Source organism: Anabas testudineus, chromosome 7 (genome assembly GCF_900324465.2).
Source record: "Anabas testudineus chromosome 7, fAnaTes1.2, whole genome shotgun sequence".
Taxonomy (NCBI): Eukaryota; Metazoa; Chordata; class Actinopteri; order Anabantiformes; family Anabantidae; genus Anabas; species Anabas testudineus.
The window spans coordinates 21,162,329-21,189,491 of NC_046616.1; the positions used below are offsets into that span (position 1 = coordinate 21,162,329).

The 27,163-nt window shown below is 42.9% G+C and overlaps 3 protein-coding genes across 4 annotated transcripts; 1 reads left to right on the forward strand and 2 right to left on the reverse strand.

Moving 5' to 3' along the window:
- Window positions 1–3,744: 3,744 nt before the first annotated feature.
- Window positions 3,745–6,626, reverse strand: LOC113167128. 2 transcript variants are annotated; one of them, XM_026367527.1, is made up of 5 exons: window positions 6,548–6,626; window positions 5,998–6,321; window positions 5,523–5,840; window positions 4,397–4,550; window positions 3,745–4,258 (listed from the first exon to the last, which is right to left on the reverse strand). In XM_026367527.1, the coding sequence occupies exons 1-5, from the start codon at window positions 6,579–6,581 to the stop codon at window positions 4,090–4,092; spliced, it is 999 nt and encodes a 332-aa protein (XP_026223312.1). In that variant the 5' UTR covers window positions 6,582–6,626; the 3' UTR covers window positions 3,745–4,089. The 2 variants fall into 2 exon arrangements, with proteins under 2 accessions (XP_026223312.1, XP_026223313.1); XM_026367528.1 differs by lacking the exon at window positions 4,397–4,550.
- Window positions 6,627–7,592: 966 nt separating this feature from the next.
- Window positions 7,593–19,965, forward strand: ptpn22 (protein tyrosine phosphatase non-receptor type 22). Its single transcript, XM_026367371.1, has 26 exons — window positions 7,593–7,912; window positions 9,007–9,115; window positions 9,605–9,681; window positions 9,788–9,883; window positions 9,968–10,006; window positions 10,185–10,256; window positions 10,436–10,495; window positions 10,756–10,898; window positions 13,548–13,614; window positions 13,711–13,788; window positions 13,984–14,070; window positions 14,881–15,436; window positions 15,521–15,607; window positions 15,690–15,755; window positions 15,855–15,926; window positions 16,027–16,163; window positions 16,427–16,457; window positions 16,674–16,778; window positions 16,966–17,040; window positions 17,153–17,286; window positions 17,403–17,430; window positions 17,931–17,993; window positions 18,747–18,847; window positions 18,944–18,974; window positions 19,059–19,130; window positions 19,226–19,965. The coding sequence occupies exons 1-26, from the start codon at window positions 7,808–7,810 to the stop codon at window positions 19,285–19,287; spliced, it is 2,553 nt and encodes an 850-aa protein (XP_026223156.1). The 5' UTR covers window positions 7,593–7,807; the 3' UTR covers window positions 19,288–19,965.
- LOC113167045 (lysine-specific demethylase 9) lies at window positions 19,754–27,029 on the reverse strand. Its single transcript, XM_026367372.1, has 7 exons — window positions 26,317–27,029; window positions 25,044–25,711; window positions 23,883–24,020; window positions 23,171–23,313; window positions 22,872–23,039; window positions 22,651–22,759; window positions 19,754–22,536 (listed from the first exon to the last, which is right to left on the reverse strand). Exons 1-7 carry the CDS (start codon window positions 26,924–26,926, stop codon window positions 22,012–22,014), a joined length of 2,361 nt encoding a protein of 786 aa, XP_026223157.1. The 5' UTR covers window positions 26,927–27,029; the 3' UTR covers window positions 19,754–22,011.
- Between the last annotated feature and the right edge of the window lie 134 nt (window positions 27,030–27,163).

Below are 27,163 nucleotides of genomic sequence, written 5' to 3' on the forward strand. Positions count from 1 at the left end.
TTTCAACTGAACAACTTTTTAAATATAAAGGGGCTTTTGGACAGACCTCAGCCGGGCTTTAGACAACATGACATCATTAAGACTGCTCTGGTAAAGGTTTTAAGACACCCTCTCCACATTTAAGACTAAACTTAAAACTTTCCTTTTTTATAAAGCTTATAATTAGCGATATAGTTATGATGCTGTGGACTTAATCTGCTAGGGGACCTCTTCTCTCCTGTCCTGTCCTCCTCTCTCCTCAACTCTCTCCACTTGTATGCTCCCATTGCATGTCATTAACTTTGTCTTTTCTCTCTCCTGTAGTGTCCAGAGTGCAGTCACTGGCCCTATCCACCTGCTCAGTGTTTTTCCTGCTTGTTGTTGTTTTTTGTTGCTGTTATATATAATTGTATATAAGTTCTAAATGCAAGGGAAATACACATTTGGAATGAAAAGTTATATTTTAATGTAACATTCATGGTAACGATATCAATTTGCAAAAATCTGACAAAAATAAAAGCTTGTACAGTACAATACAAGTAGTAGTGAATCACAGACCTGCAGCTTCTACCTCTGACAGGGGACAGGCTGGTGGGTGTTGACTGTATCTCTGCCCACATCTAAAAGTGAAACTGTGAATTTGTCATGTTACTAATTCCTGTATTGCCCAATAGAAAAGCAAATTAGTGACTTGTTAATCACAATTTTCTGGTATCTGAAAGTGAATAAATGTCTGTTTATACTGGACCTTATGTTATTATTTACATCTTGTTTTCTTTACTGTGCATATAGGAGACGTTTGACATCACTCTTCCTGGGAGCTAATCAGCAAACAAAAAAAACATCCTCTACATAAACCATTGGCATATTTATCAAATAAAGTAGGACTACAATGCAATAAAACCACACACAGTTGATTTGTTGTGGATTCTCTGTAGTTTCTAAATATGTGGGTGAGATACTTGAATTTCTTTATATTCTGAAGAAAGACTTTCTAACCAGACAGGTCTTTATTAATTCTGGTTAGAGTCCAACATGCGTTGCTTATACAGTACTCACACACACTCACATGTCTCAAAAGGAAGTCAACATGTTATCTGTGGTCCCGATCTGTGGGTTTCGTTTTCCTCTATGCAAAGTTTGTTTGTGTCCTACGACCTGTTTCTATTTAAGAAAGGACAGAAATAAACATTCCAGCTTACTACATTTTGCTATGTTTGTTTGTCATTCCCAGCTGACATCATATAGTTCTTCTTCTTTCGGCTTTTCCCATCAGGGGTCGCCACAGCGAATCATCCTTTTCCACCTAAATCTATCATGAACATCTTCTACCCTAACACTAGCCAACCTCATGTCCTCTGTTATAACATCCATATATCTCCTCTTTGGTCGTCCTCTTGCCCTCCTGCCTGGCAGCTCCATCTCCAACATCCTTCTACCAATATACTCACTATCCCTCCTCTGAACATGTCCGAACCATCTCAGTCTGGCCTCTCTGACTTTGTCGCTAACACATGCAACGTGAGCCGTCCCTCTGATGTACTCGTTCCTTATTCTGTCTAACCTGGTCACTCCTAAGGAGAACCTCAACATCTTCATCTCTGCTACCTCCATCTCAGCCTCTTGTCTCTTTCTCACTGCTACCGTCTCTAACCCATAGAGCAGAGCTGGTCTCACCACTGTCTTGTAGACCTTTCCTTTGAGTCTTGCTGACACTCTTTTGTCACACAACACTCCTGACACTTTCCTCCACCCGCTCCAACCTGCCTGCACTCGCCTCTTCACCTCTTTTCCACACTCCCCATCACACTGAACTGTTGACCCCAAGTACTTAAACTCCTGCACCTTCTTCACCTCAGCCCCCTGTAACCTAACGCTTCTACCTTGATCCCTCTCGTTCAGACACATGTATTCTGTCTTACTACGACTGACCTTCATGCCTCTTCTTTCCAGGGCAAACCTCCACCTCTCCAACTGTTCCTCTACCTGCTCTCTACTCTCACTGCAAATCACAATATCATCCTCAAACATCATTGTCCAGGGAGATTCCTGTCTGACCTCATCTGTCAGCCTGTCCATCAGCATAGCAAACAAGAAGGGACTCAAAGCTGATCCTTGGTGTAGTCCCACCTCCACCTTGAACTCCTCTGTCTGACCTACAGCACATCTCACCACCGTCATACTTCTCTCATACATGTCCTGAACTACTCTGACGTACTTCTCTGCCACTCCAGACGACCTCATACAGTACCACAGCTCCTCCCTTGGCACCCTGTCATATGCCTTCTCTAAATCCACAAAGACACAATGCAGCTCCTTCTGACCATCTCTGTACTTTTCCATCAACATTCTCAAAGCAAAAATGGCATCAGTGGTGCTCTTACGGGGCATGAAACCATACTCCTGCTCACAAATCTCCACCTTCTTCCTAAGCCTGGCTTCCACTACTCTTTCCCACAGCTTCATTGTGTGGCTCATCAACTTTATTCCTCTATAGTTGCTGCAGTTCTGCGTGTCACCCTTGTTCTTAAAGATCGGAACCAGAACGCTTCTCCTCCATTCCTCAGGCATCTTCTCACTCTCTAGAATCCTATTGAACAAACTGGTTAAAAACTCCACTGCTGCCTCTCCTAAGCACTTCCACACCTCCACAGGTACGTCATCAGGACCAACAGCCTTTCCACTCTTCATCCTTTTCAGAGCCTTCCTAACCTCATCCTTTCCAATCTCTTCTATTTCCTGCTCCACAACATCCACATCTTCCTCCCTTCTTTCCCTGTCATTTTCCTCGTTCATCAGCTCCTCAAAATACTCCTTCCATCTTTTCTGCACACTCTCCTGGGTTGTTAGTACCTTTCCATCTCTGTCCTTAATCACCCTTACCTGTTGCACATCCTTCCCATCTCTATCTCTCTGTCTGGCTAGCCTGTACAAGTCCTTCTCTCCTTCCTTTGTGTCTAACCTGTCATACAGCTCATCGTAAGCTTTCTGTTTGGCCTTTGCCACCTCCCTCTTCACTCTACGCTGCGCTTCCTTGTACTCCTGTCTACTTTCCTCAGTCCTTTCTACATCCCACTTCCTTCTAGCCAACCTCTTCCTCTTGACACATCCCTGTACTTCCTCATTCCACCACCAAGTGTCTTTACCTTCTTTCCTCCTTCCAGATGACACACCTAGCACCTTCCTACCTGTTTCCCTGATAACTTCTGCTGTGGTTTCCCAGTCATCTGGAAGCTCATCCTGACCACCAAGAACCTGTCTCAACTTCTGTCTGAATTCCTCACAAGTTTCTTCATTCTTTAACTTCCACCACTTGGTCTTCTTCTCTGACTTCCCTCTTTTCTTCTTCCTGACCTCCAGAGTCATCTTACACACCACCATGCGGTGCTGTGTGGCTACACTCTCTCCTACCACCACTTTGCAGTCACTAACCTCTCTCAAATGACCTCGTCTACATAGGATGTAGTCCACCTGCGTACTCCTACCTCCACTTCTGTATGTCACTCTATGTTCCTCTCGCTTCTGGAAGTAAGTGTTGACTACAGCCATTTCCATCCTCTTAGCAAAGTCCACCACCATCTGTCCTTCCAGATTCCTTTCCTTCACACCAAACCTGCCCATCACCTCCTCATCACCTCTGTTGCCCTCACCAACATGCCCATTGAAGTCTGCTCCAACAACAACTCTCTCTCCTCTGGGGATACTCTCTATGACCTCATCAAACTCACTCCAGAATCTCTCCTTCTCTTCTAACTCACAGCCAACCTGTGGCGCATACCCACTGACTACATTCATCATCACCCCTTCAATTTCTAGCTTTATGCTCATCACCCTGTCTGAGACCCTGACATCATATAGTTGCTGGTGCTTATTTCTGTTAGATCTATTTAGCTTCTGTATTGTACTGTGTGTTGGTGGTGGCCTTGGAAAGCCATCATTAAAAATATACAAAAAATATAATAAACTGAGTATCTCTGTTGATCAAGGCTGCAAGGAGACACCGTGATAAAGGTGATACCAAAGAACTTTAGTCCACAATGAAACTACAAAACAAGTCCAACAGAGGCAGCCATACGTAGCTTCCAGAGACCCGGCACTGTAGAGGGCAAGTCAGAGAGCCAAACTAGGCCTTTGCCTGAAGTGAGCCTTCTTCCTCCTCCCAGCACGTGCTCTGCTTCTCGATTTTGTACATTTAGGAACCAAGCACAGCGAAATCAGCAAGGACGCAAAAGAACCCCAACGCAGCAGCGTGTACCACAGTGGTACACCAGTGTATGCCCTAGAAAACCAAACATTTGATTAGTGAGTGCCTTTCCAGACAACGTGCACTTTGTGAATGCTGTTCAATAAGTTAGTCTCATTTTAACCCAAACTATTCTTTCCATAGGAGTGAGTAGAGAAGTGTAAGGTGTAAAACCTGGTGAGAAAAAGATCTCTGTTAGTTTGATTGGTTTGCAGAGACTGGTTTCTTGTATCAAGGTGGACTTTTCCTGTGGCTTGGTATGTAGTCAGAAGTGGAGCTGTGGCCGTGGTGGTGCTCATTCTATCAGCACAGTCATAAATAGATTGGCCTGATGGTGATTAAAAAGTAGAATAACACACTTTTATTGACTTGTGCAATGATGGTTTCACAAGAACCTCAATAAAACAGACGCACCCTGTCAGTTTATGATGCATTCAAATACGTACGGCGCAGCACGTTTGATTATTATTTTACTACTTTGTAATAACACCAACTGGTGGTGGTGTGGTACAGGATGAATACTTGCTCTGACGCAGCCTTGAAACTGACTTGGTGGAAGGTTATGTCGGGTCTGTGGCTCCAGACATTACAAGACAAACTGTGATGCACTATGCATTTTGACTCCTGTCCGTGTGGTCAACATTACATTTTTTCCATGTCCACCACAACATTATATCTGTGTATAAACAGTGGAGACGGATGGAAAGGGTGTTTACAGTAAGGCTTTCCATCACTCCCTCATAAGGGCGTTATGAGGCAGCAACCTTTGCATGGTTTCACAGAAGGAGAAAAAAAGAGAAGTTTCAAACACGTATTGGCACAGAGGAAATAGTCACCAGGTTACTAAAGCTACAAAACTGAGGGGGAAAGTTTTGTTCACTATGTGGACGTGCTGTTGTCATAAACTGATAAGTCTTAAATTACAAGTGTCAAATGAACTAAGAGGATTTTCACACCTTTGCTTCCTGTTCGCCTTTGTTGTCTTTTGATACCATGTTAACCCTGACCTTTCTGACCATGCATGAAAACCTTTAATTCATAATGACGCTAATGTTAATAAAGAAGTTCTTCATGCTGCACCTACAGTATAAAAACACTTACTATTACAATGCAATTTACTCAACTGGACCTCTCTCTCGGAGTGGTCATGCAGTCAATATTACATGCCATAACCACACTCAGAACGCTCTCTCTGCAGAGAGAGCAAACCAGATTTTTCTTGAAAAGTAATACAACACACAGGTTTCGAGGAAAGTTCGTGTGTGCACGGAAGAGAGTCCACCATAATGTGTATTCTTACCTGGCATATTTACAACATAGATACAGTCTATGTCTGCAGGCATCAGAACCTGCACAGAGAGCATGTCACTCCCCTCACTGCTTATGTCATTACTGGCAATGCAGTAATAAGCGCTGTCTTTATCCACTGTGCCACAGTGCAGGCCAAAGTCTGACGACTGGTGAAGCAGGATGTCCTTGAGGCCAGTGTGTTGATACCAGGTGTAGCGAATGCCAGTCCCCTTTGCACAACCACAGCGCACAGTTACAGGCTGCCCCCTGCAGGTTGCCTCAGTGATCAGAGAGCCCAAGGCCCACAGTTTGGGTTTAGACACTGGAACTGGCACAAAGAAGTATGAGATGTATTTTAATCTATCAGCTTGATAATATAAAGATAGAAATGTTTCAGTGGAGCACATAAATGTTAGGGATAATGTGATAGCAAACAAGTTGGTGTACCCTTTCCAAGCTTATCATTAAAAAAAATGTCGTCTTACCTTCAGTGATAACCACACTGACTGAAGTCATGATGTCTGCATATACTTTGTCAATCCCGACCCAGTACGCTCCAGTATCATCAAATTGGAGATTTGTGACTTTCACATACAGACCTCGTCTTCCTGCATCTACTATAATGCTGCGTCCGGTTTTATGAATACGTTCAGAATCTGCTAAAATCTCACAGGTTCTACTGGAGTCCCCTCTGCACCAGTACTTTTTACTAAACCGAAATCGGTTTGTGTCATAGTTGCAGGCAAGAACAAATTCACCTCCAATGTGTGCTGTGATGCCTGCTTTATCGCACGTCAGCTGAAGACTCCCTGCAAGATAGAAAAGTCTCAATATGGCACAACTGAAAAACACTAATTACAAATATAAGATTGAAGTTTCAATTTTCCAATTATAAATGACACATATAGTAAGTAGTTAGGGAAATTACACTGTGCATTAAATGTCATCTTAGTGAGACATGCTATATTTGCAGGGACAAAAATGCTAAACATACATAAACACTTCATTATACGTCATTGATTATAGTTCACTCACCATGAAAAAGCAAAATAAGACACAGTGACTTCATTTTGATGTTAGTTGGTAGTGAAATGATATGAACACTCAGGAAGCTGTAGAGGTGGACTGAGGTGATTGTAGCTTCCTGTCAGTGCACTGTGGGTTACAGAATTGCTTTCGACAAACAGACCCCGTTTATTTCCGCTTGTGTCACCATAAAGCCCCTTTGGAGTATTAGAGGTTTGGTTTTATAGCATGAAAAGGTGTTTGTAAGACGACACACTGAATCACTGAGACAGTGTCTGACTGTGTCACTACTACAAGTAATATCAGTAATATCTATGATGGTTTTGAAAATGAAATCCCACAAACCACTGGGTCAGCTCAACCACTCAGTCGCATGTTTATAGAGGTTTGTGTTATTTTATCACGAGGTCACTAGATGTCACCATGCTGCTGGTGTAGTGTAAAACACCTGCTGAGTGCAGTCACGGTCTTCATCACCACATCTTATCTGACAGAAAGATGTTTACTTTAGAGAACGTGATGGTTCGATTCGGTGACCTCCTCTCCTCACACACACTGCACGGCAGCTGTTTTGATATGGTGGCCTCCTGGTGTTTTCATACCAAATGCAGTGCATACAGTTTATGTGATCTGAAACGCTGTGAAAAGCTTTACCAAAACACTTCTGTGGATAAACAGTATGCATGATTGAAGCCCTAAAAGGCTGGGTGAGTTGCTGCTGAGTGGCTCACAACATCAGGATTTACAGGATTCTCATACTTCTCTCCACCACTCCTCCATCCCTGACCACATCCCTCCTCCACGCCTCTTGTGTGTCCTGAATGTTGCCCGACAGGCCAGACAGCCTGCATTGCACTCTGACTCTGGGTAGGAACAGCTGTGTGTCAGCGTCTGTTCATATGCATACATGTGTGGCTCACACTCTGTTTGTCAGTGTTTCCCTCCCAGTTACCTCTGCCACAGTCTCATGAAACACCCGGGTGACTTTAGGACCCAGTGAGAGAACGCCTGGGGGGGGCGCGGCAAAATTTTTAATCTGACCACAGAACCTGTTTGCTTAGTCTTGCTTCCTCTAAGACAGTTTGCACGCCCCTACACAATAGTTCCTTGATGTGAGAGTCGCAATAGAGAAGTGATCTGTGTAGCAGCAACAGAAGTGCCACAGACCTGAACCAAGCCACTGGCGACTCTACTCCATGATCCGGGGACGAGGACCTTTTGGGACATGCCTGTAATAGGTGCCCTATCCCAGGCAGTGTTCAGCCAGTCATGGAGCAGCAGCAGGCTTGGATTCTGAGGGGCTTGGTGGCCCAGTTGAAGAGACAAGAGGCTGTGGACGACGAGTCACTGCATGGCATTGCTGGGGAATTTTCAGTGAGTAAAGTTTCCTGTTATGTATGTTTTGTTGAAGTACTGTTGTAAGTAGGGTTTTACAACAGGTAGACTTCATTCGCCTGTTACTTTGACTATAGCATGATCGGAAACTACGCAATAGCTTCTCTGTGTGTGGACACACAGTGGAACCGACAGCAGTAAAAATGAGACTGAATGTTAGAAATGTTTCACAAAAGACATCATGTGAAGGGAAGTAACACGCTGGTCCTGTTTTAACAGCCTCAGGTTCTTCCTCTTTGTACTGATGCATGTCACTGAAGGTTCGTGTACAAGTAAAGCCCATCAGGATGTGTATTATAACATCTAAGAACTTCAGTATCTGACGGTAGCACTTGTCAGCTTGGGGTATTTATACTAATACATCTATGCACAAACCTACTGCATCTATACGCTCAAAAATATCTTCCTCAGAAGTCTCGAGTCCCGGGATGACATCATCTGTGGGCTGCTGCCATGGTGATGAGTGACATCTCAGTGTGTGAGGACAGCACCGTGCGCTTCACATGTCGCTGTCATGCTGTTACCACTCAGACCACTCCAGAGGAAGGGGTCTGTCGCATCACTTCCTTTACGAGAACAAAAAGCACTCTGTGGTGTTGGCGGCGCAGATGGTCTTCAACAGTCTTTAACAGACAGTTTGGAACCAGGAGAAATGGCCTCTGCACAGGAACGCCAGTGTCTTAACAAGTGCTGGAAAAATAAAGAAATAAGAAATGGACGCGACAGGAGTTCAAGTTGAATGTCAAACAGTCCATGCAGTAAATCACGCATGGAAATCCTCTCTGTTCGTGAGCCAGCATGACAGTTCCTAGTAAAGTGAGTCAAAGATTCTGGTCATCAGGGGTTGAATCACACAGAAGCCGACCACGTGTGGCCATCATGGAAGCGTCTGCCATTTGCCCCCGTATTCATGCCGCTCTTTCTCTTTCTCTCTCTGTAAGACTGTAAACAATCATGAGTGGTTTTTTTTTGGAAAGCAGTGGCAAAAACGACATTCACATGGCTTCGGGAAGCGTGACTGAAGTGCTGTAGTTTACTAATGTGTTCATGGACTCTTCCTTTGTGTTTTTCAGAGGTTGAAAAGCCTGTCAACTAAGATCCGCACTGACAGGACCTACACCTCCAAGACAGCAGAAAAGCCAGAAAACATCAAGAAGAATCGATACAAAGACATTGTTCCCTGTAAGCGCTGCTGAAAAAAAAAACAAAACACATCACTGATACTTCTGAAGAAGATGATAAATAACATTTAGCATAATTTAGCGCCCAACGAGATAGTGTCAGAGATCACAATGACTTTTACATGTCATGTCATGTCGCCTCTGCCAGATGCAAGCTGAAAAATAGATGATAGGCAATCATTGGTTTAGAGTGTTATCTGCTGCATGGCTTTACGTGTAAACACATCACTGCACGACGCAAATACCGTAAAGCGTGGGAAATAGCTCATTTTTGTGTGCATCATAATCTAAGAAATGATCAAACGTGATAATCAGTGACCTCAAAGCGATATATATTTATTTATATTATATTATTAAATACTGGAACATCATAATGGGTAAACATGGAATTTGTCCATTTAGTATTAAGAAAAAAAAGACCCATTTAAACATATATTATTTTCTATTAACACTATTTGCAGACACTCACAATGTGTTCCTCTCCTTTTAGTTGACCACAGCAGAGTAAAGCTCAGTCTCACCACATCTAAAAATGACACGGACTACATCAACGCCAGTTTCATCAAGGTAAATGCCATCAGGAGAAACCTTTACATTCCCTGTGCAGTGTGTGCAGCGGTGTGTGCAGCGGTGTGTGCAGCCTTCTTGACCGGGTGCTGTGTTCTGTCCACAGGGAGTGTCGGGTTCGAGGGCCTACATTGCCACTCAGGGTCCTCTGGGCCACACAGTGCTGGACTTCTTGAGGATGCTTTGGGAGTACAACATAAAGGCACGGCATGTGTTTCACAGGATCAAAATGTGTTCTCGCTGCATTTAGGTGCACTGACACGTGTGTTACTGTCTCGTTCGACAGGTGGTGGTGATGGCCTGCCGAGAGTTTGAGATGGGAAAGGTAAGATGATACTGATGCTCGCGGCTCTTTCACAGCACCAGGCCGTGTTTCACAGCTCACTCACCGTCAGTGCTTCTGTGTCACTGCGTCACTTCGTGTGTTGATTTGATCTGTAGCTCTAGTTCACCTTTTTGTTGTGCGAGAACTTTCACACTTTTTTGTTTTTATTTGTTTTTAGAAAAAGTGTGAGTGCTACTGGCCACAGAACCAAGAGCCATCCTTCGTCTGTGAGCCTTTTACAGTGTACTGTGTAAGTATTTTTATTCACACAAGGCCCACTTCCTATTTTCATGTGTTCCCATAACTGAACAGTGACACATGCAAACATTCAAATCAAGTACCATCTGTGCTACGTGGCACTTGATTATTGTGTTATGAATAAAACATAGCTATAGATTGAAGATGCACTGATGGCTTTTTTTATTACAGGACTCTGAGGAAAAAAAAGGAGATTATCTGACAAGGACGTTAAGGTTGACTTATCGCAACGTAAGTATTTGTTTATACCCTGACTGTGAGTCAAATTCTCCTGAGACAGGCAGGAGATTATCAGTTCACACGCTGTTAGCTGCTGCAAAGAGTAGAGGCAGTTGTTCCCAAAATGAATGCGGTCAGATTCTTTGAGATTGGATGCACCGGTGGAGACTGGTGTATATTTGTTAGTTTACATAGTGACATATACAGTAAATCAATTGGTAGATTCTATAAGAACTAGCATTGTTAATGCAGTGTATTACTTTCTTTTCCAGTGTAGCCGAACGTTGAAGCAGCTGCACTATGTCAACTGGCCAGATCACGGTGTACCAGATACCATCTCTCCCATATTGGAAATGTTGCATGAGATGCGCGGCTATCAGGCCCATGATGACATCCCCATCTGCATCCACTGCAGGTCAGTCAGCATGTCGGCTGCATTTATTGTCATGATTATAGGTATATTTTGCATAACAGTTTCGTTATAGTCTTTCTGTCATCTCTTTTATTTTCTTACTATTTTAGCTTTAACTTTAGAAATTTTCATTAAATATAAGTTTTCAAAGAAAAATAATAATAGAAATATTATAATAGAAAGTTCATGTAGAGTGACATATGCAAACTGGCAAATACTCTTTAAACACATAAAAGGCAGGGTCACCATTTAATATTTGATCGGTTAAATTAAATGAATGCATTCAAGGCTCCAGCATTTTCTCCCTGTCGTTGCTGTAGAATATGTCACTGGTGTCTTTGCTTGCACGCTGGAACCTTGGTTCACACCATGTTGCAGAGGGACACACAAACTTTATCTGGCATATCTGGACTGACCCAAAGAGTTTAGAACATAAACATCAACACAAAGATAACGGTCAGTTAGGACTTAGTGTCCTAAAATCCTGCAAAACCGGTTCAATCAGAAGTAAAAAAAAAAACGTTATTTAAGACAGTGTTGGCGAGACCACTTCTAACACCTTCAAGACACAGCAAACATCAGACCGAAGCTTTTACTTTCTGACGTTAATAAACCGATGTTTTGGTTTCTCTCATCTTGATTATGGCAATGCTGTTTTAAAGGAACTACAAATAAATCACTGAGCTGACCTCAACTTGTACAAAGCTGTGCAGCTGTCAGAGTTCACGATGAGCATGTTACCATCTTTACACGGGCTGATTTTGAAATTTCACCACTAGTTTTCAAGGCTCTGAAGAGTTCAGCATCTTCACGCTAGCCGACTCTCTCTCTCTCTTGTTTAATACTCTGAGCTGCTGCCTCGGGTCAAAGGAGTATGGACACAAACATAATGAACCTGTCCACAAAGACTTTTTAAAAATGAATTCCCGTTGATTTAGTAGTATAAATACATACTTTTTTCTAGTGTTGTTTTGTTGTAGGGGCAGAAGTAGGACTGTCACTACTCTGTTCTGATGTGTGAAAAGACAAGCTGCGACCACACTGCAGAATCACACTGTGGTTATGGCACGCTTGTTACTATGGGAACGTATTGTCTGTGGGCAGCATGTATATGTCCTCTACTTTAGGCATTAGCGATTAGACACCTCAACTCTCTCTATAGACAGGAAGCGTGTGTAGGTGGTTAGACAGCGACCCACCAGGTTTTGTGGGCATTTCCCCCCCGAGTTTTTCCAGAACCTATACTTTGGCTTTTAGTCAATATTACATTTGAATTCAATTGTGACTTCCACTTTGATTATTTAAACCTTTGGGAAACTGAAACTGACTTTCATTGTCTTAAAGTGGAAACTACAGAGGACTGTGTAGTAGGCTCAGAAACGGAAAATAGATGAGGCACAAAGGCTGACTTGGCTGTTCATATACCTAACCATTAGTCAGTTACTTCCAAAGTTAGAGATGAAGACATCACTTGAAAGCTAAACAAATTATACCTAATGTAACAGGTGTTTTTCTTTAAGTCTGTACGTGTGCTTTCCTTGACGAGGATACATGCTATTTCTTTATGACTAACCTACTACTTATACAGAAAGTAAATAAAGGAGCTAAAGGTGATATGAAAACACGCCGCGCCATAACATACCCACACCACTCTGAGGATGACGTGTCAGACATGGAATGTTGAGTCAGTGGCAGATTCACCTACATACATATGTACTAAACAGTCACCGCGATTCAGAGGGAGTTCACCACTGCACAGCTGTTGAAAAATACACAGTTCTTTCACATATGTGTAGTTTTTTCCCTTAAATGACAAGATATCACAAACCTCCCACATCATACTGCGTGATAAAATACCCTACAGGGATTTAGTGGAATCAACCAAGCTTTTCTACGTACAGTAAATTAATGTAAGTTAATTGTAGTGTTAATTTTCAAACCACTTTACAACTTATGAAAATGAATCTTTCCGACTTGACGTCAGAGGTCTGAGCTCATTGAAGGTATGAAATCCATTTTTAAAGAACCAAAACTAGCAGAATTCCCAGCATGCCTTGTTTGCGAGAGAAAAAGTTTCTCTCAGCGTCTTTTTTGTTGCTTAAAGAATCCATTCACGACGGAGATTTTATGTCCTTAATACATATTCAGTAGTTTCTTTTCATATAACCCTCAAACACTTGAATTGAATGAACTGAATGTCACTGAAGGCAGCCTCGGCTGTTATCTTTGGACTGATTTGGTACAAAATGTCTTGACAAACTGCACTCCATTAACTGACACACCAACATACTGTAAAGACAAAGGAATCTACTATAAAAACAGTCTTCATGTGACTGAAGCGTTAAATATATCTTGAGTTCAATGTACGTGTTCTCTCAAATTCACTTAGTTCAGTTTTAGATTTTTTAAAACTCATAAAATGACGTTGAACTAACTTTTCAACCTAGGTTTACTTAATTCAGTCTCCAATAAACAATTTTCATTTATTAATATATTCAAATGTTAGTTTTAAGGAAATCCACTGAGATTAACCTTCAGGCTTTGAGGATAGAAAATCAATGGCAAATAAATCTGTTAAAAAAAAAAACAGATGGTTGAGGTTTGGGCAGTTGCCTTTGGTTCAAATGGGACTTTTTGCTGTTGTGGTTGCAGTGCTGGCTGTGGTAGAACAGGAGTCCTGTGTGTCATCGATTACACGTGGAATCTTCTGAAGAAACAGGTGAGATACTTCTGCCATAGCACTTTCTGTACAGATACTACAAATTCATATTAAAGCACAAGGTACAACTTTTGCTGTTTCTGTGCTTATTTCTAGATGATCCCTCCAAATTTCTGTATCTTCGACTTGGTACAAAACATGAGAACCCAGAGGCCCTCGGTGGTTCAAACTAAGGTAGCTGCAGCATTGTGTTTTTTTCAAATCAAGCATCACGTGTTACAAATATTCCAACAAGCAGAGCCACATTTTAAGCAATTTTTAAATGTCAGTTACTTCTTTCTTTCAAAGAGCTTTTGATGATTCGTGCGTCATGCCCCAGGGCTACATCACCTAATATGGCAGATTTGTTTTTTTCTGGTTTACCCTCAGGAACAATATGATCTGGTCTACAGAACCATTAGACTGTTGTTTGAGCAGTATTTGGAGTGCATGGATGCACAGGCCTACAGACATGAGGTGGGTAATCAATAAGACACGCTTATGAGTGAGCCAGACTACACAGACACAGTGGAAATGTACAATACGCGCTCCACCAACAGCAACCGACAAGCACAGCTATCACAATCAGCAAAGCAGAAACAGCAGCTGTGGCAGACTTTCTTGTGGTTTCAGTAGCATTAATATAGAACACAAGCATGTGATCTAGGTGGAAAATCATCCAAATGCAGCACGGTTGATAGTGAATGAGGTCACTGCTTTACTTGAAGCTAAACACTAGTAGTTTTGTTCAATTGTAATAGCCTGTTTCTTTGCACACTGTCTAATATTGCAAACAACCCCACATGTATTGGAATGGCAAAGGCTGTCCATTTGTTTTTTGCTGCACACTGGAGACACTTGGGATTTGATTCCAAATGTTTCTGTACACCTCTGCTGCTATTATGAGTTAAATCATCAATAAAAATCAGTGCGCCTGGTCGAGAAGCAGCAGGAAAGCACAAGCCACGAAGCCAAGCGTCAAAGGCACATTTTTTCCTGGCTTACTGTTAATGAGGGGTTTACATCTTATGAAGTGTGGATGTTGCTCAGTACACCAGTGGTTTATTTAGTTTTTATTGTACTGGCTATGCCCAGTGTTTGTGCAATAGCTTTGATTAATCATTCCTCTTTTCTCAGACTCCAATAGATGTCTCTCTGTTTTTCATGTTGATTTCTCCTTCTCTACAACAGTCAAACAATATCACTGGACTTACTTGTGTAACAGGAAACACCTCAGTCAGACACATGTTCCAATACTGTGTGTTAACTCAGAATTTGCGTCATCAGGTACAAACAGTGCTGCCTTCTGCCAACGTGCCTGACACCCAGTGCTCTCACCTGAGGGAGGAGTTGGACCTGCTGCAACAAATGCAGCACCTGGTGGAAGAGGAGAGGGCTCATTTACAGTACCACCCACCGTTGGCTTCTGCTTCAGAGAATTGCATCACGTTAAAAGCCAAGGACAAGCAGATAAGCCAGCAACAACGGCAGCTACTGCAAACTGCTGATGATGCTATGTTCACTACCCAAGAACTACAAAACGGACTCAGGACCTTACCCACACTCCTGGATACCAGCCAGAGAGCCCCCGCAGCAGAGGAGAGGGTACAGGAAAGCAATAACATATCACCACTGAATCGTACACCGTCACCCGATGTGTCAGAAGCTGTTTGTCTGATGGTCGAGGACCCGTACTTTGACACCCCTATGAGCTCCCCTTCATCAGAGGAAACACCCATGGACTCTAATGAAGACACCAAACAATGGGCTCTTAGCCCTGTCTTCGAGGCTCCCTCACTATGTCTGAATGACCAGACTCTGGAGCTTACCTCTGCTGTCTCAGGTAAATTATCAGTGTCAGTCTGGGACACAACACAGACAATATGCTATCTATCAATTTATGCATTCATTGATGTGCATTTTATAGATAATGTTGAAGCCAATACAGAAGAGGAGTCACCTCCTCCACTACCTGAACGCACCCCTGAATCCTATGTACTGGCTGTGGATACAGGTTAGTATTGTCTATGATAAAAAAAAAAGAAATAAACCATTAGCTTCTGTAAAACTACATGTTATGCTTTGTTCTTACTCAGCTGCCTGTGAAAGGCTAGTGATCATTCCACCTAATGCTGCTGCAGAGGCCGTCAGGGAGTTGGGAGGTGAGCAAACTGTTTAATCCCCGTCATATCACACTCAGTGGGGTGTTTCTTTAGTGCATCTCTTTTTTTAAAACCTCTTTTTTATGTACATTCTCTCAGGCAGCCCCCCTTCACCTGTGCCTCCACTTCCAGAGAGAACTCCAGAATCATATCAACTGGCGAGTGATGAAGGTAAATATAATTTCATGCATCGGTTATGTCAAACACAAGATACTATTTTATATCATATGTTTTGTAACAATTAATTGGTTTAATCTTGTTTGCCGTTCAGCTCCTGTGGAGCGGAAAGTAAATGTCACGCAGGCAGTGGACCTGAACAGAATAGGAATGTCTTCAGAGTGGTCTGGGAACTCAGTACAGGCAACAACCGCAGCTCACAATGAGACAAAGTCATGGGTGAGAAGCAAGGTAAGAATAAAGCCTCTTCAGCGGGCAACTCTGTGCCATTTAGATTTGAATCGTTTAAACCAGCAGGTGGTTTCCACGTGGTGGTCAACTGTCTGCATGAGAGAAATAGAAATAGAAAAAAATTGAGTGGCCACAGGTGGCCCACATGATGCAGAGCAGCTTGCTGCTGAACAACAAAACAACGAACTGATGTTAATAATGTGACTGATCGATGTACACACACACATACACACTGAATAGAATACCACTTCTCTTTCTTATAGAGTCTCAGAGTGAAAATGACAGACTTCACAGGTGAGATATGTATTTTAACACTAAGTTCTGAGATTATATTTATGGAATGGATTTGTTGATAATTAATGCAGGTGACATGTAATAAATTACAGCATGCAAGAATATGACCATGAGTCTTTTTAACACATGTAGGCTCAATATTAACTGCAAGTTATCATCAATTTGCTATGTGTGTGATAATATCAATAGCGTCATATCTTCTTGTGATATGTTTAGCACCAGAGTCAAATATAGATTTCGATCTTGCTCAAAATACATCTTCAAGACTCCACCCTCTCTACCCACCTCTGAGCCCAATGACTCCTCTGCCAATCCCTCAAAGTAAGTTAACCAGGCCGAGTGATGTAAATCACACTTTGCCATGATTAATGTTCAAGAAAAAAAACCACAAACATTTCTATTGCATTCAAAGAGAAGGTGTTGAAATGTGCAACGACACGAGAATGCACATAAACAATAAGTGAAGTAATAGTTTCAGCGGAAGATATAAAAACGTTTTATTTATAAGGTGCAGCTGAGGACAGCATGAATCCTCCACTTCCTGACAGAACCCCAGAGTCCTTCATCCTCAGCACATGCCATGGTGAGAACAGACATCATCGGCTTCCTTGCAACAGAGCCACACAGTTCATCTTATGCAGTTCTTATTGTCTGAGTCGAGAGTTTTTCAGTTTGACTCTACTCTTTCGCGGCAGGTCATGAGCCAACTGCCCTGCCCTTCCAGCCCCTTCAAACAACACAGCCCTCAGCCAGGTTTGGCGTGTCATCTGAATGGGATGGCTCCTCTCAGCCCAAGAAATTCCTCGATGTTGTCAAGAGCAGGAGCAAGGTAATGATGCCACTCCCCCTCGCTGTTCGATTCAATCGATGAATGCACACATTCAACATGACAACTTTTTTATTTGATCGGGCATTAACAGTTTTACTGTGAAATGTTCCCTCCAGAGTGTCCGAGCTAAAAGTTCAGGGCAAGGTAAGCATGTTTCACTAAAGACTCCTTCCTCTTTCATTTCACTAGACCTGAGAGGTTACAGCCAGTACACACTCAAGCCCAGTTGTTCTGTAGATTTGGTGCATTACTGAATAATTACATTAATAATTAATTGTGGTGCGTCAGTGTTCACATCAGTGTCCATCATGCAGAAAATGACACCTAGTTCAACAATGTGGTTCACTGATACTTTAAAACTAATTATGTACTGTGTGCTGTCCTGTCTGTAAATGATTTTCTTCACTTCAATGCAATAGTCTATCACATTTCTCAAGTTAGCATTGTGTTATTTGTTAAGTATATTCAAAAGCACGGAAGTTACTATATTTTGCAAGCACCCATCGACATCACAGGCAGCTTTTACAAAAACCATAGGCATATGCTTATTTGACAAAATATCAGATTTGTTGTTGCTATATTCATGATAGTCTATAAGATTGTGTATATACTGGGCATAGTTTATTAGTGTGTTTCTCCTGCAGAACCCCTCACTGCATTTCGGCCGCTCACACAACCGCCTGTGGTCGTAGCTGAAGGAGGAAGTGGTGAGTTGCTTCAGACATTAGAAGTGCAGCTCACTACACAGTAGCTTCACACATAGTGTTATTAATAAACGCATGAATACTTGGTAGTAAATGCAGTTGAAAGAGGAATTATTTAACCCCAACTGCAAATTTCATGTATTAACAACACTTAGAAACTTTCAGCTGTTTGCAATGATCAGATCAAAGAAGCACAATTACAATGTGACAAGTGGTTCCTCCAAATCCAACACAACGCAGCGTTCCTGAGAAATCCAAAATCATCCCTCAAGGGCAGCGGCTTCCAGTTCACTAATATTCTTGGGTTTTGCGTGCTGCAAACGCCTTTATTCAAATCTCACCAAAGACTTTCTACGGGCTTCAAATCAGGTGACTCTGGAATCTTCCAGGAGTTTTGGTTTTCCAACATTGTCCTGTTGGAAGCTTCCTCACAGACGACATCCTGCGATGTCCTGATAACTAAACGAGTGCTTAAGTTCTAGTTGGAAAAGTTCGATGCAAACAGCTGCAACGTTGTACAATTTGCCAATATGCATAATTTGCAATAGGGGTGGAATAATTTTGATTGCAGCTGTATATGTATACATCATCCTCTCTACATCTGTCACATATGTAAATTATAGGACTTGATGATACAAGTATTCAATCATTCTCAGAAACCTTTGACGTCAGTAGCACATTAGGTTAGAAAAGAAGTCAGGACAAGTGCAAATGCAGAAAGTCATTAACTTTCCTACTTGTTTCTGTTTTTGTCAGGTCAAGTGAGCCAGCATGATATGAACCTCCAGCTGTCTCTGAACTCTGACACAGGAAACAAATCAGACAAAACCAACAGCAAGGCCATGGGCAGAACAAAGGTAAAAAAAAAAGTTTCAAGTTTCTACCCACAACTCCTTAATGCATTTGACAGACTACAAACTGGCTGAATATGTGCTTTTGTTTCTTTTGTCCAGAGCCTGAAATTTTTTAGGCATAAGCTAAAAAGTAAGTTATTTCAAATTTAGCTCTATAACTGCATTGATGTGTATAAGACAGTAGGACTAATATGTCTAACAACACTTTCACCAGTTAAAACCGCCCCCCCACCACTTCCTACTGAACCTGGAACATCAGCTGCCACATCGTCACTGTTTAAATTTGGTGAGGCAGCATCTTCATCTTCTTTATGACTTTTATATATTTGGTTCATTTCAACACATATGATTTTTACTACACTTCTCTTCTTCTCCCACCAGGGTTTGGGAACCGTTTCGGAAAGCCGAAGGGCCCCAGGAGCTATCCTGAGACCTGGATCTGACACAGTGGGCGAGCTCTGAGCACTGACGATGGAGCTGTTCTACAAATGGTCCAATGAAATCCAATTAGAACATTTGAGGATCCCTTGAAGATACAGTACAGTACAGTGGAAGATCAAATACAGCGGACCTGAAGAGCACTGAAGGCTGCCTCAGCACATTAGCACAAGTGCCTCAATAGTCCTAATGCCTTTTGTATCGAAAAAGAACTTTGGTTGATTTAATTTATTCACCAGTGCCTCCTTGAACAACGAACACCTATTTATGTCGGTGGTTTGAAGAGTCACTATCTAGATTAACTTGCTTGAAGAAGTGGGTGGCTTCCAGTGAAGGTTTTAATGCTCAAAGCAAATCTGTAAAAAAAAGTGTGAGGAACATATTTAACTGTGCAAGTGTGTGCGTTTGTGCTTCTTGGGATGGAATAAGAAAACGGGTATGTGGCTCATTAACATTCAGTGTGTTCTGTGCCAAGTTTTGTTTTTTATTTAGTTTTGTCATAATTCAAACTCATCCGTAGTTTTTTTGATAGATGTTTTATCTTTCCAAAGTAACGTGTTGAAAGACCATCAGAAGGTACAGTGAGTGCGATGCATGTTGAATGTGCAGATGATGTAACTACACAGTTGAACTTTGTTACACTGGTTACACACAAAATTATTTATTAAAAAATATAGAAAGTCTATGCATACTCAGAGTTTTTTTTGTTTCTACTTAACATGACTGAATTACATTGTTTGCAGATTTCTACTGTCTGGAACTTATCACCCAGGTGAAAATGATTAAAAACGTCTCAGTACAAACAGTAACAACAGCAATCATAGGTCTAGAACATGTGTAGCATTGCAACACATATGACAAAAGGCTGACGTGACAGTGTCGCAACTGTCAGATTGATTTCTACACTGATTTATTAGGTCATGATCGTATGAGAGTCATATTTCTGACAAAAGGACCCACCCTGCTTCCACATCTTCTAATATGCATGAAAGGCATAATTTTCAGGAACACTATGATTCAGTAAGTCTTTGTTTTTCCAGGTGACATGCAGATGTGGAAAGCAAACATGATGTGAGCATTTTTTTTTTTTAAATGAAACTTCAGCATTCTAGTCACCACCGAATAAGCATCCCAGTCGTAAACGAGGCTCGCCGTATCGTATACAAGGCACTAAAATGTAGTCAGTGGTAGAGCAAAGGCCGTGTCACATCATCGTTCTCTTTAGAGAAGACGTGGGAGATTACAGAATGTCTCTGAGGGGTCTAAATCTCAACTACAAGTCAACATTTTATGACAGAGTCTATTAGGCTCATTCTGCAAATTCTTTTTAAAGCAATGTGAAAAAAAAAAACACGTTCGTCTCGTCTGATAATAACAATAAGAATGACTTACTTTATTTATCCCCTTGGGGAAATTGTGGTTGGACAGCTGCTAGACATACATACGTATCGGCGTTACTGCGGGGTGTCAGTGTGTTGTCCAAAGACACCTCGACAAGTAGGCAGGAAGAACCTCTCACCACTCACCCTGCAGTTCACAGACGACTGCTCTACCAACTGAGCTACAGCCGACCCCATGCGACACGGTTTAACTCACACACGACCACGGAAACCCTCTACAGCAGCGCCTTCATCAACCCAATGACGTGAGCCAACTAAAACTAAACGTGCGAGTGGACTTTTAACCATGTGAAGAACTAGTGCACCGACAGCATTCAGACAGTTATTATTCAGTTATAATAGCAACATATTTACACATCAGACGTCTGAAGACACACTCCACACCTGAAGGAAAGAGTCAGAGAATTATTGCTGAGCGCAATAGCTCTGATTCCTTTGTCGTTTAGAGGTGCTCCAATAATTAAATCGTCACCTTAAATATTCCTCACTGGTTATAAACCTGTGTTCATATGTTTTTTTTCTTTAATCTTAAGAAAATAAATAAAATATCAAAACAGTTTCAACAGTAAGAAAAAAAGGAAACAGTATAAAATTGGATTTAAATAAAGTGAATTGCGCAAACTGCAACTTATAAAGCCGACAGAAGATGTTTTAAGTGCTTGTAGCATGATTAGATAAGTGTATGTTTTCAAATTAAGGAAAATATCTTCTCAATTTTTAAGCTCTTTCAAAATAAAAGAACCCGCCCCTCCCATTTTCCTATGTTTACTGGTTGTACCTAATCCATGAATTCCAATATGTGTCGAGCATTAGATTTACATGGCAAACTGTCTTTAATCTAGTCCACGATATGTTCTGGAGAAGATTAGTCTACAAGCTTCTACCATTGGAACTACAAAAGCAGAATATTGTGAGTATCAGAATATTCTATGCAAATAATCAGTTTATCCATCAAATAATCATCAAAACATAACAGCTGAGCCTTAAACATGAATTAGAAATTTGCCTTTTTAAAATATGACTGGCAAATGACGTTGTCAGACTAAAAATAATGTTAGGGTTTTTTTTTTTTTTTTTTTTTTGGTACACTCCTTTAACATGAGACAGCAGAGAGGTCCAGTTTCAGCGTGACCAATCCAGAGTGAGTACTGTAGTCCACAAAACAAAGACAGAGGGAAGTAACTTTTAAATAATTTTAAAAAGCGAGGAGAATAATTTAAGCTGAAAAGTTTCCTGATTGACACAGTTTTAGTGTAAAAATCCTTCACGAAAATTCCTCTCACAGTGGACAGAGGGACAGGTTGTGAAAGAGGATGTGGGGCATAAAGGTCATTTAGGAAACGCTGCAGTATGGCCAAAGGCTTTTGGAATAGTAGCGTCTTTCGAAGATGCACAGGCAGATTGTGCCAGAGGAAAGTGGGGATCCTGGTACGTTGGGGGCAAGTGAGCAGATTTGGTGGGTTGTGGAGGGGCCGGCTGAGGCTCCTGGGGAGGTGTTGCTGGCCTCTGGAACTCTGGTTCTTCAGTCTTGGCCACCCCACCTTGAATGTTCTCGCCCTGTGGTCTCGCACAGGACACCGCGTCAGGCCTGGCGGGGGAGGAGAAAGAGACCCGACCCGAGGTGGGGCTGAGGTCGTGGGGCTGCTGCTCCTCCTCTTTGACCTTCTCCTCCGGCTGGTACTGTTTGAGACGGATGTGCCAGGCCAGGCTGCAGACCGCAGACACCGTCTTGAACTGGTGGATGACGTTCCGTGGGATGAAGTAAATGTCGTCGTCACAGAGCTGGACACGGACGTAGCGGATGCCTTCCCTTCTCAGCTGGTTCAGCTTGGCGTCGTCCACCCACTGGACACACTGCACGGAGGATACACAGTGGTTCACGTGTGAGAATACTGTACACGTTTCAACCTTTGCAGACATTCTAGCATACAGGCATCTATTTATACGTTTGACAACTCCAGTTCTCACCTGAGACACCGGTGGCTCATAGAGATCCAGCTGCAGTCTCTGGACAACTTCATTGAAGTCCCCAGCATGGAAACACACCACATCTTTGGTTATGCGAGGTCGGTTATTCCTGTATGAGATTACACAAAAGCTGATGATGTAAGTATGAAACATTACTGCCTATTTATCAGATTCATTTTTTAACATCTAAAGTGAAGAAAAGCAAATCAAAAGACACTCACCATTCTCCAAACTGCACTGCCTTCAGGACCCCCACAGCAGCAGTGCTCTGCCAGTCAAAACTCTGGCCTACGTGGTCGGCGTGGGCCTTAGTGCGGTCCTCAAACAGGACTTCTCTGGGTTCGCTGGCCCTCGGCAGGTAGTGCAGGTTTTTTATCTCATTCATAGATCTGGGGTGCAACAATAGAAACAGCTTTACGTCATGTTGTTTACCAGAAGTATTGTGGGTTCTACAGAGTCTGGTACAGACTGATTGTTGTTATCATGGATTTCTGACGTTCTTTTTAAGTTGGGGCTGTACCTGCGCCGTTTGAACGGAGACTTGGGCATGTCAGCAGTGGGTACCATTTGTTCTCCTGGTCGCACCCACATTATGGGCCCATCATCACTCTGAGAACGACAGTCCAGCTTCAGACTGGACAGGGTTCCCCATGGTAGGGTCATCTATGGTGACGCACACACACACACAAAGCTGTGAATTTAGGCATCAAGCTTGACATTTTTAAAAAGCTGGAGGAGCAAGTGGATATTTAAGAGGGAGGAAGGGAAGATTTTAGAGGCTTAATATCATTCATACACACTTTCCAGACTGGAAACATAGAAATTGTAGAACATCAGGACTTGTAGTATTAAAATCAGAGACAGCTGTACAACTGATGAAAAGCACAACTTAAAAATCTATCATTCAACAGACTGAACAGATGTTACAGCAATATAAATGCAGCAGCAAGTGTGCTACTTGTGCGTCTTAATGAGCTTCCTGAGAGCGACATACTGTATGCAGCATATTAAGTGTGAATTTGGTCTGAGTGGTCTGAGGTCTAGAGCATAAAACACATCAGGTGGCAGTCAGTGCAGAAACAAGCGAAAAACTAAATGTTCCCACGGTGACAGTACATGAAAAGCTTAAAACTTTAGTGTGGTGTGAACTAACTAGACTGGAAACCTTTCCCCCTTCTTAAATACAATCCTTAAAATACTTAACAAACAAAAAATGGAGAAAATAAATGTACCTTGAGGAAGGGCGACTCTTCCAGCATATCAAGGAACTCTGGGAAATAGTCTCCAACTTCCTCATCCACAGCACCGACCAAGCTGATTTGCCTCATGGGTCCGGCCCGGTATGTTCCTGAACAGTAAGTCCGGCTCACCTAGGACAGAAGAAGCAGTTTATGTCATCACACGTGTCCCATTCTGCACTTCACTTCTTGTAGTGTGTATCTGGACAGTGACGCAGTGACCCTGTCAGTTTTCATATAAGGGTTGAAAATAGCAGATGAACAGTGTTGGAATTAGTCAGTGTTACGTTTAAAACCAAAACAAACCCATCAGAGAGATACAAATACATTAGGTGTGGCCCAACCCGCTATTTAGCACGTTCTTACAAAGGATGCACTGGTGAGCTCAGGAGCATCGATAGACCCAAACAGCTTGATAAACAACTGTGATAATTCTTTCCCTGATGAAGGAAAACCGCTTTACAGCAGTCAAATTCCTGTTAACTAATTGGACAGCACTCTTCAGTGCAGTCTGGCAATTTCAGGGAAGAAACCCAGCATCTGTTGATGTCAGGGAGTTTACTACAAGACTTTCAAGTACGTATGGAGACAGAATATTTAACTTATGGTTGTTTTAGTCCAAATATTTCTGAGTCACTAAAATGTGCAGTCTATGTTATTAGAGAGGAGGTGTTTTTCCCATCCTGTAGAGTGTCAGTGGACTCTCCGGTGGTAAAACAATCAAATTAGTTCCACGTTTGTTGCATTTACTGAAAACCATCGAGCTGTTAGTGGACATCACACATATGCAGCCCATAATAATCTAATTAATTATTTGTAATGTATAAAAGCAAAACTAACAACTATGTTGCTATAGTTTGGATTTTCAGTCATGTTTACGCTATGAGGCACTGCATCACACTGCACTGACAAAAAGTTTTATAATAAACTTGTGTGTGGGTTTTGGATAAAACAAGCGGCAACGGGCAACTTCCTGACATTTTATAGATTCAAACAATCTGTTAATAAGCAGATCAGCCCATCATTTATCAGACTCGTATGAAAGGACCGCCGCTCTCATCAGATGAATCTATGACGATGCGCAGGACTTTTTTTAGAGGGCTATACAAAAACATGGTGTTTAAAAGGAGGAGGACCAGCCGTCTTTTCACATACCTGAGAGTGGAAGTTGGAAATAGTAGTGGTCTCAATGTCTTTCTTGCCCAGTATCTCCACTTTGACTGGCGTGTTGGGGAAGTTAAAGGCAAAGTAGTCCAGGAAGTCAGGTAGATAGGAGGCCGCGTTGTGCACCACCGTCAGAGCATAGTTGGCTGCACCTCTAGGGTTTTCAGCAAAGGCCAACTCCAGGAACTCCTGGGCAAAGCACTCCATCTCCGCCGGACTGAGACAAGCTAACTCATCAGCATAGGCGTGCAGAACCAACCCCCCACCATTGGCCTGCCTCTCCTCGTGCATGAAGCGCCCGCACCAGGTGCCTGTTTGGAGGGAGGAGGTACGGATACAGTGGTCTTGATGGGTGAGGAAGGAGACGTGTCCCAGTTTGAGAGCTTGGAGGTAGGGTTGGTGGTTGTCAGTGTGCTCCCTGCCAGGCTGCTGACTGCTTTCGTGCTTCACGGTGCCAGACAGAGACACATCAGGACAAGCGGGTAGAGTGAGATCGGCTCCAAGTCCTGCACAAACGGTCTGAACTGCTTTGTTGCGCATGTGTCGGACTTTCTTGGCAGTGTGCTCGTCCTCGCGGTGCTTCTTCTTCTTCTTCTTCTTCTTCACCAGATATTCCTCCAGAGTCAGAGACTTGGCATTCTCATTGTGAGGCCTTGGCTCTGCAAGTAGAGGGAGAAGGAAAAGACAGGTGAGCAGGGTGCATGCGGAGAGCGGAGGGGGCACCTTTGGGACCCTGCTGAACACCACATGTAAACATCCTCCAACTCTAACACGTTCCTCGAGGACCTCTGCTGTGCTTGTTTTCCTGATTGTCCCTTCTCTACACACTGCTGTTTATCTGGAGCAGGTGTATCAGTCTGTCAGGAGCTGGAAGATGCCCGTTTGGTCTTTGTTGTCTCCCACTTCAGATCTATCCTGCAGCTTCCAACTGACTGAACACACCTGATCCAGGTAATCAGCAGTGGGTAGGGCAGGGATACCTGGAAAACAAGCACTGTAAATGATCCATAATGCACTAAATTCATTTTGATTCATGCCCCATCTCCCCCAAAAGCAGACCACCAGCTAGTCTACCAGGATTTATACTGTACATCTGTTTCAGTCCAGCTCTTAGAAAGTCTGTTACTAAACCCTACACATTTCAACCCCTTCTGAAACCTGTTTTGCTTTTGGAGGACCCTCTAAAACTGGATTCCTTCATTAGCAGGACCCCCCCACACACACACCCCCCCCACTTCAATTTGCACTAAATATGAAATCTCACCCTTCTTGATCTTCACTTCCGCGTGTTTCACGTTTGCCTCGGTGTTTTCCTTCTTGACCTGCAGCTTCAGGTCCTTGGTCCTGATCTTCTCCTGGAAGTCCTGGGGCTTGGCCTTGACCACCTTGAGAGGCGTGAACGTGAAGAGCGCAGGTGGCTCCGGGGGCACGGCTCTCTTCTTCTGCGGCTGCTCCGGCACCTTCCGCGGGGACGGAGGCAGAGTCTTCTTGGTGCCGTTGGTGAGGCCGTGGTTGTTGTTGTTGTTGTGGTGGTGGTGGTGGTGGTGGAGGAGGAGGTGGTGGCGGCTGTGCAGGACATGTTTATCCGCGCTGAAGTTGTGGGCTTTGGGATTGGGCTGCAGCTGATGCGGCTGGTGGCTCCGGTGCTCGGCGTGTTGCTGCTGCTGCTGCTGCTGCTGGTTGTTGATGTGGTGGTGATGGTGGTGATGGAGCTTCACTTTCTTCTCGTCTTTCTCAAACCTCTCCCGTTTGTCAGCGGACGGCGACAGGTCCCGTTTCTTCTTTTTCTTCTTCTCCTTGATGAGCCTATCGAGGCTGTACCTCACCTTTTCTTCTTCTACTTTCGCACGGTGCAGGTCGACCTGAGCTGCCATCTTTGCACGTACAGTACATTTAAAGCACTCCGACTCCTACTGCGCAGGTCTTCGACAAATTGTAGTCCTCTCGCCGTCGATTTGTAGTTTTTTTGCAGTGTTTTGGATCTGCTGCGCACGCGCAACACGCGGAACTGTGGGTTATGAAGTTCCCTTATATTGCAAAGCAGCATGGGAGTTGGAGTTTGTCCAGCACTGAATGCGTGCTGCTTCGCACGCACTCACTTCTGCTCAGCT

Excerpts from the sequence above, each read along its gene's own strand:
- ptpn22 (XM_026367371.1), top strand. The coding sequence starts at position 7,808 with ATGGAGCAGCAGCAGGCTTGGATTCTGAGGGGCTTGGTGGCCCAGTTG. Across the intron at positions 9,884-9,967 it reads TTTGGGAGTACAACATAAAG|GTGGTGGTGATGGCCTGCCG; the intron begins GCACGGCATGTG and ends CTCGTTCGACAG. Across the intron at positions 17,287-17,402 it reads TTGTCAAGAGCAGGAGCAAG|AGTGTCCGAGCTAAAAGTTC; the intron begins GTAATGATGCCA and ends TGTTCCCTCCAG.
- LOC113167128 (XM_026367527.1), bottom strand. The coding sequence starts at position 6,581 with ATGAAGTCACTGTGTCTTATTTTGCTTTTTCATG. Across the intron at positions 6,322-6,547 it reads TCTTATTTTGCTTTTTCATG|GGAGTCTTCAGCTGACGTGC; the intron begins GTGAGTGAACTA and ends TCTATCTTGCAG. Across the intron at positions 4,551-5,522 it reads CTATGTTGTAAATATGCCAG|GCCAATCTATTTATGACTGT; the intron begins GTAAGAATACAC and ends AATCACCATCAG.
- LOC113167045 (XM_026367372.1), bottom strand. The coding sequence starts at position 26,926 with ATGGCAGCTCAGGTCGACCTGCACCGTGCGAAAGTAGAAGAAGAAAAG. Across the intron at positions 23,040-23,170 it reads TCTCCGTTCAAACGGCGCAG|ATCTATGAATGAGATAAAAA; the intron begins GTACAGCCCCAA and ends GTTGCACCCCAG. Across the intron at positions 22,537-22,650 it reads ATGAGCCACCGGTGTCTCAG|TGTGTCCAGTGGGTGGACGA; the intron begins GTGAGAACTGGA and ends TCCTCCGTGCAG.